General features: G+C 36.3%; 1 protein-coding gene across 5 annotated transcripts in view; it reads right to left on the bottom strand.

Moving 5' to 3' along the window:
• Positions 1 to 6,498: 6,498 nt before the first annotated feature.
• Positions 6,499 to 20,005, bottom strand: part of METTL8 (methyltransferase 8, tRNA N3-cytidine) — a 28,399-nt gene continuing 14,892 nt past the window's right edge. For 3 of the 5 annotated variants that reach the window (XM_065638118.1, XM_065638114.1, XM_065638117.1), the window contains 7 exons: positions 18,461 to 18,852; positions 17,859 to 17,908; positions 15,363 to 15,426; positions 14,891 to 15,030; positions 11,688 to 11,794; positions 11,527 to 11,592; positions 7,370 to 10,367 (listed from right to left, as the gene is read on the bottom strand). In XM_065638118.1, coding sequence (XP_065494190.1) covers positions 10,177 to 10,367; positions 11,527 to 11,592; positions 11,688 to 11,794; positions 14,891 to 15,030; positions 15,363 to 15,426; positions 17,859 to 17,908; positions 18,461 to 18,852 — 1,010 coding nt within the window. In that variant the 3' untranslated portion in view covers positions 7,370 to 10,176. Of the gene's footprint in view, positions 6,578 to 6,690; positions 7,345 to 7,369; positions 10,368 to 11,526; positions 11,593 to 11,687; positions 11,795 to 14,890; positions 15,031 to 15,362; positions 15,427 to 17,858; positions 17,909 to 18,460; positions 18,853 to 20,005 lie in introns of those variants that run through there. The other 2 variants (XM_065638116.1, XM_065638115.1) reach the window with 2 other exon arrangements.

The following is a 20,005-nucleotide window of genomic DNA, read 5'->3' as shown; positions in this document are numbered from 1 at the left end:
ATAACACACTGAACCACCAATGTAAAACCTCGCCTCTTCAAGAAGGAGCTTGTACTATATAATACCAGATTATATACTTTTATCTACAGTGAAAGTGAAATTTCCTTTTGTAATTCTGATTCACTGTCATAGCATTTTGAATATTAAAGGTCCTATTTTAGCAAAGTTCCCAAACAAACAAAGTGTGCAGAAATTCATCAGGCAAAACAAAAAAAAACACCAATCCATGTACCAAATGTTGGTACAACACACCAACTGCAAAGGCAAAGATAGTACGAATCTTCTCTGGTAATTATTCAGAGAACTGACAATTTCAAGGCATATTCCCACAAACACACACTCCTCACCCCTTGAACACAATAGCTAAAACCAAATTGAATTGTCAAAATTCACCCTTCTAAGGCTTAACCTAAACTTCCTTCCTTAAGTTAGGTTGCTCTTCTGTTCCCTCCCCCAAAGTCTACTTGTTCCACCTCCTCTGCATAGAGCGAGAGCACACAAGCCATCCTGAGAGAGTTTTGATGCTTAGCAGAGACCGAAACTTGCCACGCTTCTATATTTCTTTTCGTCATTTTAAAATTTTAATTATTTTTTGTTTGCCATAGGAGCTGCGATTCTCAGGAGTACGTGTAATACAGGCACAGCTCTGCTTCTGGTATGAGCACTGTTAACAATGAAACCATTCAGGTCACCAAAGCTGCATATGCATGTCTACTGTTCCCAGATCAGGGCTTTAAATGTTCACCTCTATATTTAGAAATCTGAAACCAAATGGCCAACTTTCCTGATGACTCAGCACCCATACTGACTGCATGAATGTGGAGCCCCAGCAGGCCCCTTGTATAAAAGTGCTTAGAAAGTCCAAATATGAAAGTTGAGGCTTATATACACTTTTGCAGACGAAAAAATGAAAGTTAATTAATAACTTTTCTTTTACTTCTCATCAATACTATCATTGGTTTTAGGAAGAACTTCTATGCATAAAACCTTTCTCTTTTACCTTATGTTAAATGCCTCTTTATAGAATTTCTTTTTTTCTCATGCCTGGACTTTTCTTTAATTGGATGGCAGCCAATTTCCATTCTTCTTCCCAGCCTGCTGATGTTCTCTATGCTCTCATTTTATTTTTATATACACACGCACATCTGTAGGTATGTGTATATACATATAACTTAAGGCCTCTAGACTTCTCTTTAGCAAAAACTGTTTTATTGTGTTTAAAAAAAAAAAAAAAAATCAGGGAGCACAAAAATACTTGGCAGCATTCTCAGAGAGATAAAAAAGGTTGCTCTAGGCTCCCCTGGGGAACGTTTGCATGTTCGTTGCTGAGCTCACCTAGTAGCTGGGCATGAAAACCAAAAGGCCTGAAGACGCCACTGTTCATGTAGTTACACGTGGATGTTTATGGTAAACCTTGTACTGATTCACTTTATGAATACAAATAGTAATACTTAGATAACGTAAGTAACACATAAGTGATACTTACATTCCACTTGGGAATCTCCAAAAGCTTTATTAACATAAATCAGAAAAGTAGGGTATCTTGAAACAAGAACATGAAAATCATATGTAGCATCACAAACATACATACAGCATACTTCTACTAAAAAAGATGCTGGTAACACAGCAGATAAAACTGTCCCATTCTTGATCTCACAGATGGTAGGAAAATCCATTGGAAATAACAGTCAGTTAACATTTGCCTGCATTATCATCAACAATTTGTGGCTTTCAAAGAGTCTTATTATTTTTGTTTTCTTTTAAAATCTGATGGTCTGATTTAGGAAAAGGAGAATAAACAATTTTGAAAAAAAATGGAAGCTCAAAGCATAATGTAAGTTTAAATTATACTGCTTTACTGGTATTTCCTTAGCAACACATACCAATATGCAAAGTGTTTTGGTAATGGAATAACACAATTCCTCTGAAATCTAAAAAGATAGGGAAACATAAATATTCATTTTCACTTCCTGACAATGCATTTTTAAAGCCATTTTTCCCTTTTTTTTTTTTTCAATCTTATCTTCACAAATTTTGTTGTTTTGGACTTCAAAGGACTGTTTAGACTAGGCATACTTTCTCACAGGTACTTTCTCAATTATTTGAGAGGGAAACATAGCAAAAATTAACATGCCTTAAGATTTTCATGTAAATTATTTACCTTAATCGACCATGCTTATCTGGTTGGTTGTCAAGTTTCATAACACTTATTACCCTTTAAAGAATGTTGTAGGATTCTGAATATCCTACACTAAAATATAAACACAGATATGTGGGCTTCTTAAACCCAAACCAAATTTCAGCCCTTAAACAAAGTAAGATTAGTGAAAAAAGCTATCATCTCTGTGTAATTGAGTTTTAATTCAATTCTTTAATAATTCATGTAGATGTTCTTACTGACAGAACATTTTTGTACTACTATGTCTGCATCTTTATTTTTACAAGGAATATTAGGCACAAGTTAACCTGGATTCTAATTGCAAGCAACTAGTCTATTTCTTGAAGTGACTCCATAGACTTTCAGAGTCTTCTGGACTTATATTGACATAAATGACATCGGGATTCTATATCCAAGATTTTTTCAGTTTTAACCCTAAACTCTCTCATTAACATTAATTGTTTCAAAATAAATCAAATATTTATTGCTTCTGATACTCTGCCTCAAGACAATTGATGCAAGAAGAAAACAGTGTGGTTTAGTAGTTTGTTAAATATCTGAAATTATATAATGATACTTACATTCTTTCCCGACTGTGTGCCATGCAGTTTCCCTTTTCATTTGCTTTCATTTATTATTAAAATAAATACATGCAAAATAAAAAGAAACTATAACCAAGGTTCTTGTTGATTATATTGATTCCTTGTAAACTTCAGAAAATGTAGAGTTACTACCAGCATGATTTTGTTCTCTCTTTGTATAAGCTAGCTCAGACTGTTTCTAGTTTAAAAAAATGGACTTTATTTCAGAGTTTGGTAACTATCACTGAGTATTTATTCAATTCACTAATACTTGCTCTTGAATAACAAGATGAAATGTTTACCTAAAATAAGATTATGAGTATGTTTGTCATAATTTTTATCTCAAAGCAAGTCATGCTCAGTGACAATCACAGCTTTGTCACATCATCTTTTATTAACACAAACAACTTTGGTTGTTAGATCACAAAAATGTAAAAAGGATTAAATGATTGATTTTGAACAGCATTGTGTATCATTGGGTTTAGCTCAGTCCCTGTGTAAACAGGCTTAGCATTGTCATTGAGAATTACACCCATTTATGCCAGGGATTAATATGCCAGGGTTTCCCTCTGTGAAACCACAGCTCTGTTCTAAGGATGCAGCTCCTTGCTACTGTTATTTTCTCTTCATTTTACATAAATGCACATTTAACCACCAGCTGCACTGGTAGTTTGTGGGGATGGAGATTAAACCAGAGGTGAGTGCAGAAGATTTAACTGTGCCCCACTTCAGAGTAAAAACTGTTTCTCAGAGGGATTGTCACCCACTTCCAAGTGCTGGAGGGCAAACCTCCTCCTTGAAATGCCTCACACTGTCTTTTCACTTCTCCACCCACCACCACTCCTTCTCATCCTCTCGCTGTTGAGTGTAATCAATGTCATTGGAAACTAAGCTGCCCGTTTCCTCAGAATGACATCTGACTACCGTGCTTAACAGAGTATGCAACAGAGACATTAAAAATGGCAAAGCTTTTCCTAGTGTAGAATAAAAGACCAGTGGTAGGTTTGGCTTCTCTAAGCCCATCTGCTAAATCCTACACTGCACAACAATCCTTTTATTCAAGTTCAAATATGCAGGTCCTCCATTTAAAGAGCACTTGTTATTTGGGAGGAAATGGAGGCTGGAGCGTGCCTGACACTGAAGAAAGAAAAAACGAATGTTGGCTCTGCAATGAAGCCCTCCAATACTGCCAGCCTGACCCAAGCATAATTAATCAATTGTATGCTATTTTAGCAAACCAATTGCTTTTATTCTTTGGCTTTCAGCTTGTCCAAATGCCAATTTACAGTGATATTGTCGTGAGTGACAGGAAAGTATGGTAAGATGTTGTGTCTCTCCTTCTCTGTCACTGTACTGAATTTGTCATTCTATATAAAATACTAACTGCTGTATGATTGCTACAGGACTACATGTTGTCATGCCAATTAGTGTGTTCTTTTTTTTTTTTTAATCTTTATTTTTTATTTTCCCCCTCTATCTTTTCTTAATTCAGTAAACTCTGCCTACTAGGCCCATTTTGTATTCAGGTTTATTTTCCAGCTCTACTGCTGAGCAATGTTACGATCTCACAAAAGGTAACGAGAAAGGTTGTAGGATTGTTGTGGATTGTTTTGTTTGTTTGTTTGTTTGGGTTTTTTGGAGGCATTTTTAAAACTCCTCAACAGTAAATAGTCAGATTTTCCCTTTCACACATACAAAAATAAAACCAGAAAAATCTAATATAACCCACTTTTATTAACTCACAAACCTTTTAGCCTTGTGAACATTGTGATTCCTTGTGTCTTTATAGGGCACACTGTATATACTTATCAATGTAGGTTTGTTGCCTGCCAACTTGACTCATTTAACTTGCTTTTTGTATTGTGTAAAGGGATAAACTAGACCTTCTAAATACTAAAACATAATGTTATATGCCATCTTCTCACTGTCTATCATTCATTTCCCTCACCTGCCTTGCTATGAAGTCTTTTTGTGTTTCTAGGAATTTTCAGCATCTAGTTCTGCTGCATCTTTTTTCTAGCTGAAGAGGACACACTACAAAGAAGACTATACACTGGATTTATGCAGTAGTGATATAGCATTCTATTTTTGCATCACATTTATAACTATATAGCATTCTATTTTTACATCATATTTATAAATTTTAACATCTTGGTTGTTTTTATAACTAGCAGCATACATCAAGTCTGTGTTTTTAATGAACTTAAAAGTTCAGTTAGTATCAATATACTGGAATGTTCAGATTATCCTTTGAGTATTTATTAAATTGCATATGTCATCAGTGGGTTTCAGCTATCGCTGAACTAGTTTGTTTTCTTTCTTAATCTTTCATGTTCCCTTCAAAATTGTAGCAACCCGATCAATAAAACATCCTCTGAAAATGGCACTATCTTGTTGCTAACTCCTTTTTCACAGTAACAATTGACAGGATACCTTTAGTTAACATTAAGCATTTGAAGCTTTGTAACACAGATATTAGGTTTAATATTCTTGATGTACATTATACCTCAAATAACCTAAGTTTTCACCCTCTTGGATGAGTGCTCCTCTGCAACCGCAAGAGTGTTCTAAAATAATAAACATATTCCTTCTCTAAACTGTTGTAATGCCAGATAAAGCCTAAAGATTACTCTGCCATTTTCCTTTTAACTTGCAATTCTAGTTTATATAAATTCATTTAAATTCTGTTGAACAGATGCAAGTATAACAAAAACTGAGACTGGGAGGCACTTAAAGGTGATAATCTGCAGATATGATCTTGATTTAAATGGGACGAGATCAGAACATATGGAATAAATTTAACTGTCCTACCTTGATTGAACACGATCAGGATGCAGACACTTCTGTTATTCTTTTGTATTTGCTTCCCAGGAGGTTAGGAGGGTAGCTTCTGTCACTATAGAGTTCTACTTGAAAGAAGGTAAAAACATTGTTCCCTAAGGAAAAAGCAAAAGCAGGTGTATCATAAACCTGCCTGCACTGTTGCAAACACATGTGCATAGCACATATAAACTAGAGCAGATGAAACACTCCATTTTCGTAATAAATTGAAATACATTGTGCACATATGGATGAAAAGACAAAGCCTATAATATTCCACTAAGATGTGAAAATACAACATCATTTGAGAGAAACAGACTTTGAAAATAGGTTTTTCCACCTCCAATCCTTTCCCCAATTTGTTTACCCACGTTTCACCCTATTTCTACGACAGACCATCCCCCTTTTTCCTTTCGCCTCCTCCATTTTATTTCACTTATTCCTAGACCCAATGTCCTCACCCTGCCACATTGTCTCCTGTTATACATCTTCTCCCTATGTGGCACCCATGGTGTTCTGTTCCTCAGTTCCCTGTTCAGTTCTGCTTATCATTCTTCTTGCTTTGTCAGCCCATACAAGCTTCTTTCTTAGCACACTTCCCAGAGGAAACATTCTCCCCTTCTTGTCTGCCTTTGAGCTGCAGCTTCATCTTCCTCCCCTCCTGCTGGGTGGCTCTTGCTTTCAAACCATGGCAAGTTCTTCTTTTAGTTGCTTGGTACTAATAAAGGGTGGAGGACGGTCACTGGACAGAGAAGTTCCCTTCTCAGCTCAAAGCCCAGTGCAGGCATGACCAATATGCCTGGACCAGCAGGTACAACAAGGAACCTGCCAAGATGCCCATGGCATCCCACATATTAATAGTTCTTACTGTCTCTATACTGATTGTAATTGCATTTGACAGACTTAGACTTGTACATTTTCTGGCTGATTCTCAAGAGGAGGGCAACTGGCACGTAGCTGATGTAAAAACCCCTCACGTCCAACCTCTGTTCCAAACATGGAGGGAAGCTTCTGGATACTGAAAAGCAAAGTGACCTGTATTACTAACGATAACAAAGTTTAATATCTTTATAGTATGTATATAGAGTTTATTTGCAAGGTTGTTCAACCACTCATTATGAAGACACTTAGAAGAAAAAATGGTTTGTGTATGTAACTCCCTACTACTATCACAGCCATTACAAACAGCATACTCTGTAAGGTCTATTTGGCTTAAAATAACTTAAAAATACAGCAAATAGCACTCTATTAATTTAGTATAGATACAATTCATTGCATTCACACAAAAAGAAAAAGCAATCTTCTGCAGAGAACGAAATAAAACTTTCTTGCTTAGATCCCAGAAATAACCCAGCAAGCAAACTTTACTGCAAATGTTTGTGTGTATAGCTTCTGTTGAAACTGCTTAATTGTCTGGTGTGTGCAAGAAAAAGGGGAAATGTGGGATATGTCAACAGATCAAAAAGCACACCGGAGCAGTGAATAAAGATCACAACACAAAACAAAATGAAGTAGCAAAATTTATGTTAAGTGATTTCCACTGGTGTTTAATAAAAATTTCAAGATAGGTTGTTACAATTTTTTAGTCATTATTAAACCACAGAATCTGCAGATTAGCTGAGTCACATGCAAAAGACAAAACAGAAACAGCAGTTTCAAATACAAGAAATGCTTCCATAGTGTCACTAGAGTTCCTGCTGTCTCCCCGTCTGCCCTGCATTTTGACTGTCCTCTTCAGATTCAATGGATTGGTAGATATGGCACAATGCACCTGCCTTGGTTTTGCTGGGAAAAAAAACCCCACAACATTAAAAAAAAAAAAAAAAAAAAAGAAAACAACTTGAGGTTAACAATTAAAATGTTTACTATTTATATAATCTGTACTTCTATAAATTTATATTATTAGAGATTTCAGGTGCATATCCGACTAAAGTAGTAACTGCAGATTTCAAAAGTAAAACTTACAGCCTTTTTCCATACTGGGCACGCTTTGTTTGCAATACCCTAATTTTTCTTTCCCCCAGAAATTAATTAATGATAAGCAATTTTAAACTGCAATTCCTATATAGTTGTCTGCATCTGCTTTCTTTTATTTCAGTTGTCCCACTTGCTTTTCTTTTGCTAATATTGCAATATTAGTTTTCCCAACTAATACAGGTAATTTGAAAGGATTTTAAAAACATGCCCTCGATTAAACTTTTTGAAAACTGAAATGTCACAAAGCCAAAATACAGAAAGTTCTAACCAGATTCGAAAGTTCTTACCCGGAAAGATCTCTTTGTCCATTTCCCCTTCTATCAATCTTACAACTGTCCAGACTAGTTACAGTTCACTTTACAATGGATATTCTACACTTACGAATAGTAGCTGATCTTATTACTTCTATAACAAGCACCATTATTCTAAAAGAGGCAGCCAATACTTACTCTGCAAGGTGTGGAAAAGAAACAGCCAAGTTTGCTTAAGGCCATATGAGAATTCAGGGTTTGGTTTCTTCTGAAGTCACATTTTTGTTAAACTAACAACATAGCATATTAAAATTTTGCCAGAATCAACATATCAGTGTGAGAGGCAAAGCAAACGTTTCATTAGCCTCCACACATGGAAAAATATACACCACACACATGAATAAGACTGCACGATGCTCAGAAGCTTATCATCAGCATCACTCTCCTGGAAAATTCTATAACTGAAAATACTTCGTACTAGACTAAGAGCTATGCATACTCAGAAGTCACGATTAATAGCACACGGTAGCAACCTAATTAAAATATAAACAGGCATATATTTACATTTCCCATGTAGATGCTACAGTCTCTTAAGACCTAGAGCTTGAAGAAACACAGCTGTGTTTTAATCTTTGACTTATAGTACAAGAGTTTTACTGCAGGTCACAATAATGTCATTGCTAACAAAAGCTTCCTAAGACACTTAACTCATAAAACAGTATCTTACTCTAATGGGAGTTCGGAATACACTAGAAATGCAGGATCAGATCCTACCTTCATAAGACCCCTTATTGCACCTCATTCTTTAAACAGATCTGGGTTTATGGAAATTAAGCAGGTCCCTTGTCTTGTCAAAGGGGATGAAGATACTTAACATCTAAATTTAAACAATTTAATTTTTTTAGAAGACCATCAGTTCTACTTAGCTTAGCAGCTAACAACTTGCAAAAAAAAAAAAAAGGGGTTGTTAGCTGTGACATGCTTACCCTTCAGACTAAAACAAAAGCAAGAAAAGAGACTTTCAGAGTGTCACTCTATTAATGGCACTCAAAATTGCATGCATGTTACAGATTACATGCATTCTATATCCTTGTTGAAGTAAGAGAGATTTATTTTATTCATTCACCAGTTTCTTTTTCTCTCCTCCTTGTGGCTAAGTGACTGGAAAATTACACTTACATAGCAGAAGTGGCATCTTTAAACACTATCTCAACATCTTCAGTATCATGCTCTGCATCTGAACACAGTGTTCGTATTTTGTTTTTCTTAAAAGCACCCAACGCACTAGCCTAGTCCTGTCCTTTTACTGTGTCTCCGGAGGGTCAATACAAAATTTTTGCATCTTTTTACTAAGACTCAAGCCCTAAGAAACCAACCTCTCTCTGTAAAAACCAAAAATATCTCAGTTGCCATGTACATCGCCATTTTAGTGTGATTACACTACTCCATAACAATATTAATAAAACGTACTCTGGACTACTCTTTTTGCTCCTCCCTCTAGCATATCTGACGTATCATTGTATTTATCTATGCAAATGTGAACTATTTGGTTTCAGCACTGTTTTGGTATTTTGGTAATCCTTTTCTACGTGACGTTCAGTTTACAACCTACAGCACCTTAAATACAATGTATGTGTCACTAAGCTGTTACACAACCTTGAGTCTGGCCTGTTTCTGATGAGCATGTAGGTGGAAAGTGGAGACTTCAGAGGAATAAGTCAGTCACAGTGGAGGACGCTGATCACTGACCAGTCTGATACCCATGCATATCACATGCAGTTAGTATGAAATTATAACTTACATGCAAATCAAAATGAGATTTTGTCTTCATTATTTATGCACCAAGAAATTTCCCCCCAAAGAGGAAATACAGTCGCAAGACACACAGTGTGACTCAGAAATTAACACAGCACAGCTTACAGTGATACTGAGAACAGATATTCCATTCCTCTAAATCTCTGAAACAATTATCTTTCAGTCTAAAACTATTTACATACTGTGAATTTCAACAGGAACAAGCTACATGCTTATACTTATTGACTATTGATATTCAAGGAAGCAAAATAGTACCTGGTCACAGTTATAAAAGGTGCCAAGATGGCTATACACTCACCCAGGGACAAAAGACTTAGTCCTAACCTTACTGTTAGTTTTTGCTAAACATATACAGTTTTATTGCATATAAAGCAGAAGTCAGAAATGTTTTGGGGTTTTGTTCTTTGTTTTTGTTTTTCCAGACCATTTTTACGCCTATACATTTACCAAAAAAAAAAAAAAATCAGGGAAAGGTTTTCAGTTCAATATATTTCTCCTTTCTAGTGGCTAACACAAGATTTATAGGAAATACACATACTCAAATTTGCTTCAGTTTCTGGAGTTCATGGTACAGTTATCTACAAAGGTGTCTTTCAGTCGTTTCTTCAGGATTATTTGGAGATAGCAGCAATGGTTTCTGGAACTTGCTTTGTATCCAAACTCGTTGCATTTTCACTTTTTTCTTCCTGTTTACTTGCAATCGCCGATCAACTAAATTCTGTACTTCAGTTAATCCAGCCAAGTTGAACATGCTCCATACCTCATCTATTTTTTTGTATGAAGAATTATTATAATTAAATAAAAAGACATTTGTAGAATGTAGTAATTAATGACCTGCAGTTCAACCAAAGATAGAACTAAGTCTGTTTTGTGATTTGAAAGACCAAGGAAACTGCCTGTAAGAATTCTTTTGTTCGAAATTCATTTTCACAGTTCTCGATTTATATTACAGTAAAAAATATTATGTTGAGGCCCAAACCACATTGGTTATTACTCATGGAATTCATAGATCCCCTTTATTCAGAGCGCTCACTATACCAGACTTGAGGAAAACAAATGCATGCCATTTGGTCACTGTTCGCATATTATCAAGATAAAGCTATTTCACCTGCCAAATGACAATCCACACATTCATGCACACATCATTATCTACTTCTTGTCAGTAACCACTGGAAAACTTTAAGTTTCTTTGCCATGAGTAAGCACAAAACAACAAAACATTTAAAAACTGAGAAGGCTCTTTGAATTCAAGAGATTTCCCATAGGTGTCCCAGATCCTCTTTCTCATTTCTAAAATCACTCAGGCTGGGATAAATCGTGATCCATTGCTGTTGCTTACAGTCTAAGTTGCAGAGGGTTAAAAAAAAAATAAATAAAAAGTATTGTGATGCTTGCTCACTTTCACAATTTCAAGTAGCTGGGCTACAATATGCCAGTTTAAGCTGACTGCCGACAAAACAATCTGAGTGAACAGGCAAAGAGCAATACTATCCATAATCAGGAATTTAAGTGTAGCTCCTGCAGGAAAAGCAGCCTCCCAGTTCAGATTCACCAACACAGCAAACAAAATATCGGAGCACTGATACTAACTGTCCTTCCAAGCACGTTTATCTCATTTTTAAGAAAGAAATCAAGTACATCTTCAAATAACAGAATTGAGCATACCATTAGACACAAGATGCTTAAACAAAGATAAATTCCAGTGATGTCTGCAAGCAATCTTGCAGGACCTCAGGCGCAACAAGTGTACACATAAAGGGAATTATTTTCTTACAACAGTTAGCTTTGGGCTTTGTAAAAGCAGACAATTAAAAAAAATAGCTATTAAAACCTTCTTTAAATTGATGTTCTAAGATGAGCTTTTATAAACCAAATAATTTTGAGAGACACTCAACTCTTACTATAAAACTGTACCATTTCATACCTTTGGTAAAGAAATATACTCTGGTTCCATCTCCTCGTACATAAAAATTTTCTGACAAACAATGACCTAAGAAATTAGAGCAGTAATGAAAAAGAGCGTGTCACTTTTTTTTCAAAAAGAGTTAAAATGAACAGTGAACTACAAAAGAATTCGGGAATTACCTTTTTTAAAGCGAAGTTGAGCTGTATCATATCTTCCATAGTCTCGAAATAACAACATTCCTCCAGGTTTCAGTAGTTTAGCCAACCTATTTACAACTGCTTGCATCCTGAGAAAATAGATGGGATACTGGTGAAATTTGCAAATGTAGCTGTTGTTTTAATAGATATTTGGAATATGCACAGATTTCTGAAACTACAGTGAGGTATGTCCATATTTACTACAAAAAGGCCAGGCACTAGTGAATAGGAAGAACTTTTTGCAAAAAAAGCCTCTAAATCAAAAAATTAAAAGGAACTGTAAGAGACTGCAAACTGGAAAGAGAAGAAGAGCCCTCTTCCTTCACTTCAACAGAATCTCAAGAATGGATTAAAACACAGTTTTTGAGTATATAGGTCTTATGGGTCAGATATATGACAGACAATGAATGAACAGTTAGCTACATGCATCCATGAGTTAGACAGACCCTTCTTGCAGTACACAGCAAAATCAAGGGCCTGGAAGGCAGACAAAAACTTATCTGATTTCTTTATGGAGGTGCTGATCATACACACAAAATCAGTATCTGCACACCTAATGGCTGAGAATGGAAAGAAGAATCTGAGTAGTATCTCAGGAGGGAATCTGGCACAACTCCACCTGGAGATACTGCTACTTAGAGGAGGAAAATCTGCATTGTCCAAAATGCTGACAAGTATGTGAATCTTGGTAATATTTAACATCAGCTCTTCCTTATTGAGATTACACCAGCCTGCTGTATATGTGACAGGAGTAAGTACCATATACAATACTCTTTCTTCTTCACTAGATCAGAGCAGCTTCATTCTCACTTTTTAACCTTACCTTGGAGCTTCTTATAAATACATTTGCATTACTCTGCAAAATATGTTACAAATGGCTTGGGTTTGCCTCACTCTTCCAGAAAAAAAAAACGAAGGACTCAGGTTTTCCACATCCATGAAAGACAACAAAAGGCTGTCAGCACCCACAAGTCTACTTGCCTAATCCTACCCTTCCTTGCACAGGGAAGCAGATGGACCATGTAGAAGATGTGGAGCCACTGAATGCTAAAGGCAGGGTAATGTATCTGAAATGAGCTAAAGAAGGGTAAATCCTACTTAACTACACAAAATCAGCACACCTTTACTGTGTACCAAGAGAACACCCTTACACCATCCCCATCTCTCAGGTGGCCTTACCCCAAGAATGTCAGAACTCAAACACTAATGCAATTTGGTCCTTATTTGGCAGCAGTGCAGGCATCTTACCTTGATTTTTAAGGGACAGAATTAGGAGGCAGTTCAGCAGAAAATATTATCATATCTCAAAGAAAACCAAACAAGAACAAAAAGCAGCATACACTTTTTAAGCGTGGAATACCCTTAGAGGAAACCAAGTGCTTTAAAAGTTGTCCTCTTTGTTCATGCTCAACACAAGCAACCAAGTGTGCTGCGACAGACAAAAAAGGCAGCACCACCTAAGAGTAAGACAGTGTTCAAGAGAGGTAGTTGTGCACAGAATTACAGACTTTGCCTATATAAACATAAGTTTTATGCACATACAAAAAAAGTACATGCACGAAAAGTGAAAGTGCTTTGAGAAATCTCACCCTGTACAACTAGAGCATATTAATTACATATATTGAAGAGAGTTTAATACCTTGCAAATTCTGCAACCACATTTTAGAGGGGACTTCTCGCAGAATTGAAGTGTGTTAAAAATGCAGTAAAAGAGTAGCGATTGTTAAAAACTAAACACAATAGCCTGAAGAGAAATCACTAAGTAACAACTGTGCTGAATACAAGTGTGTCTCTCTCCTGTATATTTTCCAGGTCTCCAAAGTACATAAGTTCTGCATCATCATTCTCATGGTTTTCATTTCCCACTTTCAAAGTTTCCAGAAAAAAAAACCGTATGCTGAACAAGACGGATCTGGATTACATATGCCTTTATGCAGCCATTTTAATTCTACGAGATAACAGTAATGACTAACAAATCTTTGGATAGTGGGTCTTACAACACAGATAATTACACAGAAATCTTTATCTGTGTATACACACACAAACACCCATGTCAGCATTTCAATGCTGACAGGGGGAGAAAAAAAAAAAAAAAGCAACCAAACACACACATTCTCAAGTGACTAATATGAAAATATCCACAGAAATTCTGACGGAACATCTGATTACTGCTTCTACAGGCAAAGCCATTGAATGAATGCATCTCTATTGTCCAATTTCTTCCTGGCAGCATCATCACAGTTACAGAGATCTGAAATCTACTGCTTGAATTGTTTTTGAAATCTGGACCCAGGCTTCACATGACTCATGTGCTCATCTCTGAAAAAACAGGAAGGAGTAATATCCTATATGGGAAAGATCTTTCTGTAAAGCTAATCATTAATAACCCAGGCAGGGAGACAGGGAAACAGTGCTCAAGACTTTGGCAAATACCTTTCTGTTTGCCAAGACCATTTTAATGACATTCTTAAAGTAATAAATGTATTACCACATATACAGCATGTATTTCCCTTCATATGATCTAGTTAAAGGAAGAGTCAAGCAGTTTAACCTACATGCCCTCTTCTGCATCTTCGCTATTAAAAAAGGGCATTTTTACAATCAGACACCTTAACAGTCATAAAGCTCGGTTCATTAGGCATTGAGAGGCATTAGTAACAATGCTAACAGCACTCAGCATAACACTATGCATGAAAATTAGATCAAGTTTTCTTAATCCAAACAAGTTACAAAATTCTGAATGCATTTTGGTTCAAATGGCCCGTATGTAAGCATTTGCATGTGGCTACATCAGCAGCCTAAGTCTTTATCAACATATCATAAGATGTTAAATCTTGAATGTTTGGTTTTGATAACTAAAAATAATTTCCTTCTAGAAGATTAGTGGTCTATTTTTTTAATTCATCATTTTCTTGAATCACTGTCACTTTTAATAGGGTTGTATTTAGTTACAATATATCCCTTGTATTTTGATGGAGACAGGAGGCTCATTAATGAGTTAGCCTGACCAGCTTTTCCTTTGAAGCCTGAAAATGAGAAAGAGCATTTAAAATACCTTGTTTTCTGTATATTGTAGCTTTCTAAATAATAAATTAAAGATTCATCATCTTCTTTTGCTTTTCTTGAAAACCTCCAGCAATAACAGAGATTTAACCCATTTGCTTTGCCCTTTAGTCTTCATTTACCTGTCAGGATGAATAGTAGAGAGCACAAAGACAAGGAGAATGACATCCAGGATTTCATCTGGAAAAGGATAGGGTAAAGCATCATCACACACATCATGAACAAAGGCAGAACACCAGGCTGAATTGTAGGACGAATGTGACTGTCAGGAAAAAGATGAAAAGAGGCACAGAGAGAACAGTAGTAGTTAATACGTTTACTGTGACTCAAGAAACTTTTTTCCTTCAATTATTCAGCATTGTAAAACATCTCATATAAAAGCCTTTTCTGTCCAGTATCTTACTCAAGCTGAGAAGCAAGCTCACTGATGGTATTCACTCCTCTCTGCATAGAGTAAGACTTTGTTCTTTGGAATATTGAAAACTTCAGTTAAAAGTTGTCAAAGCCATCACATTCTTTTTCATGAAGATGGCTTCCTGGCAGCCTCCTGAATTACAGACTTACAAGGCACCCTAAAGCAAGCATATGAATTACCTTTACCAGCTCCACTGCTCCTGAAGCAAAATCACAACAGTACAGAAAGGTTCCAGGTGTATTGCTAGGAAAACAAAACCAACATCAGTTAAAAAATTATTATTGTAAAAGATGAAAGTCTACATCAGTGTTGAAGGAACTACAGAGGGCCCTTTGGGGTTCTCCAGAGGTTTGATCAAGCGTGCCTTATTGATGTCTAGCACATGGAAAGCCACATAGGCTGTAATGAACCAATAGGGTAGACAAATTCATAATAGCAACAGGCAGTTGGTATAAAAAGGAGAATTATAGCCTTGTCAGGGAAGAAGTGAAAAGGAAAAGAAAGAAGGTCACAGAGGGCTGTCAGGATTGACGGCAATGTCCTGGTGTCATATTACATAAATGCAAATTAATAGGTGTCATTTTCTTACAGAAGCACTGCATTAAGTCTCCATCATTAGCCTGTGTACGCAGCCTAATTAGCAGTATGATTTGGGCAGGGGTGGGGTGTTGCAAAAGTCACCTACAGTTCTATAGAGGTTTGGGTTCCCATGTGCACCTTGCTGTGCTTTTGATTAGATTAAGCAGTATTGGTTGTTTCCCTCCATTATCCCCTTTGTTTTGTAAGCCAAGATGAATAAGAATTTCCTGTTTTCCCTTCCTTTCCCATCCAAGACTAAGCCAGCTGCAAATTTCCTCATACCATTCATCAGGTACCAGTAACTCTACAGAGTAATTTTTTTCACCTCCAAAAAATTCATTTAAAAGAAACTCAGCAAGCCCCTCCAAACATACTGAGGGACGACCTCATGATCAACTCATGATCAATTAATCTGTCTTTAAAATATTTGAGATTTTGGACAGACGGTTTCTTTAGAAAGGGAATCAACCTCTGGCAGTGCCTATAAGATCTCATAGTATACACAGCTGAGTTAGTGACCCCTCTCTGAGGGCTCAATAGGAGAAGCCTTGTGGACCAAAATATATTCCATCCTTGTTGCTGAGCAAAACTTTTATCAGCTCTGTGCTCGCCATGAGAGCTGGTGAGTTTAGATATTTATCATGGATAAGGACAAGCAGCCAGGCTTTGGATCCAGCTGGTCCCTTGGGAAAGGTAAAGCTGATTGCCTAATTGACTTGTTAGGATGATATTTCAATTTTATTAAAGCAGAATGGGAGCTATGTAAAAAACCAACTTAAAACACAGGCACAGCTTGATCTGGATGGTGATTTCATGATTCATTTTATCAAATAGCAGTAACTTAAATTTTAAGCAGGGCAGGAGGAAGCAGTTTAAAAGTTATGTTAGCCTGGGTGCACTCATACTAGACACAGGCTTCTTTTTATATGCATACAGAAGGCAATTTTTAAATTATTAAATTCAGAGTAAGAGCAACTGTGCTAGAAAGCCAAGGCTGCTAAGAGATAAAAGCTGTTTCCATCAGGTCATATAAAAGACAAACCGATGAGTTGTTCAATGTACCAACCAATGTGACTGACTGGAGGATTTACATAAGAATGGAGATCTCCAGGAAAAATACCTAACGAGTGGATTTTTAATTATCAGAAATACCAACCTATGCCTAATGGCTTCTGTGAGGAAAACACAAAAGTTGGTCTCATCTTTTTTAATACTGCCACATGGTATCTTTTCCCTATATAGTGTTACTTTCCAAACTTTTCATATGAAACAGGGCTCCCCTTCCATTACATGCTGTCTAAAGCAAAGCAGTTGTTTTGGGATGAAGATGCATTGCTAACACTAACAGGTTTCATTTATGACCCTGGTGCACCGCTCAGGTCCTCCTGCTCTGTTTCCACATCTGCAAAATGGAGTATTTTTGCATAGTGGTGATGCTAGCAATCAGAACTCATTGGTAGAATAAAAAACTGTGCCGTACTCAAGCTCTTGGAGGCATGAATAAGAAGAAATCTATTTCAACCCCCAATACATACACAGTCTTTCCAATAAAACCTTCTTGACTACACAGAAGGGAGGACATGCTGTTGTTGCAGCTTTTTCTAAAACCAGAAGCTAAGTGGATTAAGATGTTTCAGGGAATTAAGTGCCTTCCTTGACACTAAAACCTGAAGCAATATGACAAACTGTACCAGCTAAATTCAGAAATAATACAACTTCTTACTAGTAGACCACATGCCATTATCCACTGTCTTCGATTTTGGCCTTTTGAAGAGATATCTGGTACCTTTACGGTGACATATAAGACAAGGGAATATTTCACCTGCCTGAGATTAGCTACAAGAAGCCAGTCTGAATGCACTTGAAGACAAACCTTGTCAGCAAATATGGTCCTCCCAAGACTAGGGTTGATCAGTATGAGGAGTATCTTATACTGATGCTACTAACATTATCTGTGGTCTGCAAGCAATCAGAATTTCAGGGCTGTAAAACAGTCCACCCAACACTTCCTGCGGCACTGGTCTAGCACCAACATTTGAAAAAAATGAAGGAGATGAGAATAGAATTTTCATAGTTGAAAATCCAGCACTACATACCATAGAACTTTCAAAATAGGAAAGACACTGTTTCCAGCACCACACCCAACCTAAAATCAGAAGAGAAACCAAAAGTTAAAATAAATGAGCAAATAAAACCTCATTTTCTATTTTTGTCTTAAATTAGTTGGTAGGTGAGTCCCATTAGACTCAAAAGTATGTTGGACAGAAAAGCTATAAACAGCTTATACCATAATTCTCAAATCACTTCTATAAACATCTTTCTCCTCAATGTCTTTCTAGAGTTAAGAGAGAATCCACCTCATAAACTGCATAGGTAAATGCAATATTATTGTGCAATTTCACCATTTGGCAAGAACACGTCAAGTGCTTGCACTTTAAGGCAGAACTTTCCTTAGGAAATTAGAAACCTGACTTCCAGTGAAAATGGAACCTGACAATCTAACCCTACATTCTGATTTGGCAGAAACTTTAAAGATAAAACAAAGCCCAGATCCTGTGTTTCTCTGAGAGTTTCTGCCATAAATGAATGTAATACATAAAATTCTAAATGTTTACTTTCTTGATACTTACTCTTTATCAGGCTTTTGAGTAATTAACTGGAATTGTATATGATGGGTAGAACATTTGCAGTGCATTACCTCTAATATTCTGTAAGTGGCATCACTACCAGGGAAGGATTCTAGGCTGCCAAGTTCTTCTCCACAGTTTTTACCCTGAGGATTGTCAGCAAGAGATTCTGCTTGGTTTTTATTATATACATATCCCTGTACAGAAGTAGAACCACCTCCATAGTTTTTCTTCCAATTCTCTTCTCCTTCCTCTGACATTACATTTTTGTGTGCAAAAACGTTGGTATTATTTATTTGTGTGTGTTCTGAAGATCTTTCTTCTGTTTTCAACTCTTTTCTCCTTTTTTTTGGAAGAATTTCTGGGAACTCCAGAAACAGCCAGTTGCGATCCTTGAAAAAGTTATTTTTATGAGTCTTGTAAAATTCATTCCAATATTTACTGGCTTCTCTCTCATATTTATCTGAAATTAAGACAAAACAAGAACTTGGTGAAGATGAGCTTAGCTACAAAATACTGTAAAGCAACATGGAATTTGGACCCCAAATTTACAGTTTAAAAATCCATGGTTTCCCACATTGTACACATTTTAAAAAAAACATATGGATTTGGGGTCTGACCTGAACCTGTGCTCAAAATAACTTCCATGAGGGTTTAATTAGATTTTATATCACTTAGGATGGGGCAGACAGGCTTTCTGCATCACCTTTTCTTTTTTTAAATGTAGTGACCTAATAGAACAGCATCACTAAAATATGCAGTCATAAGTTTCTTAGATAAGCTTTCATGTCTCAGATTATAACAGCAGTGCATCTTTCCAATTAAGTGCTCTCCATGTTTCTCCTATTTAAGAAATACTAAATCAAAACTAATTTCATGATTTAAGAAACTCTATGAACAATTTCAAATTCATTGGTAGTTAGTCATCTTTCAAAAAAACCCATCAATCAGAAATGCAGTTCTGTGAACTGGAGTGATAAATGCTACTGCATAGCCAACAGACAGTAATTCACTTTCAACCATTTAACAATACAGTTTAGACAGAAAGTAACAATAGGCTCAGAAGAAACATACTGACTTTCTTACTTTCAAAACACTTCAGAGAGTCTTACAATAGACCTTTGTGTTAACTTTTAATTCACAAAACATTCTGAATGTTAGATTGTCAAAAAAATAGGACTAGAAGGGATTTCACCCAGTCAGGGAATTCATATGCCTTTCCACAGAAATTGGTCCAACTTGTTCTTAAAATACTACTCTTTATATAGATTTGACAGTTTTCTTCAGTAATATATTACAGTCCTTCACCACCTGTACAGGTTGAAACCTTTTCCACTACCTAACCTGAAATTTCCTTATTGCAATTTAAGTCCTGTAACTCTTGTCTGATTAACCAAGCAGATAAAGCAAAGATTGCTCACTTCTCTTTGCAACACATATTTACTTACTTGAAGTCTTTTACTATGTCTCCCATAAACAATCTCTTTTCTAGATTGTCTAAAAGTAACTCTCTTCTTTTTTCCACAGAAGTAATAATTTTTAGACTTCTGTTCATTTTTATTCGTCTTCTCTAGATTCCCTCCTATTGGTTTACTACTTTTTGGTGCTGTACTCTG

Source organism: Caloenas nicobarica, chromosome 6, assembly GCF_036013445.1.
Source record: "Caloenas nicobarica isolate bCalNic1 chromosome 6, bCalNic1.hap1, whole genome shotgun sequence".
Taxonomy (NCBI): Eukaryota; Metazoa; Chordata; class Aves; order Columbiformes; family Columbidae; genus Caloenas; species Caloenas nicobarica.
Note: the sequence above shows the minus strand (reverse complement) of the source record. Positions and strands in the feature narration are given on the sequence as shown.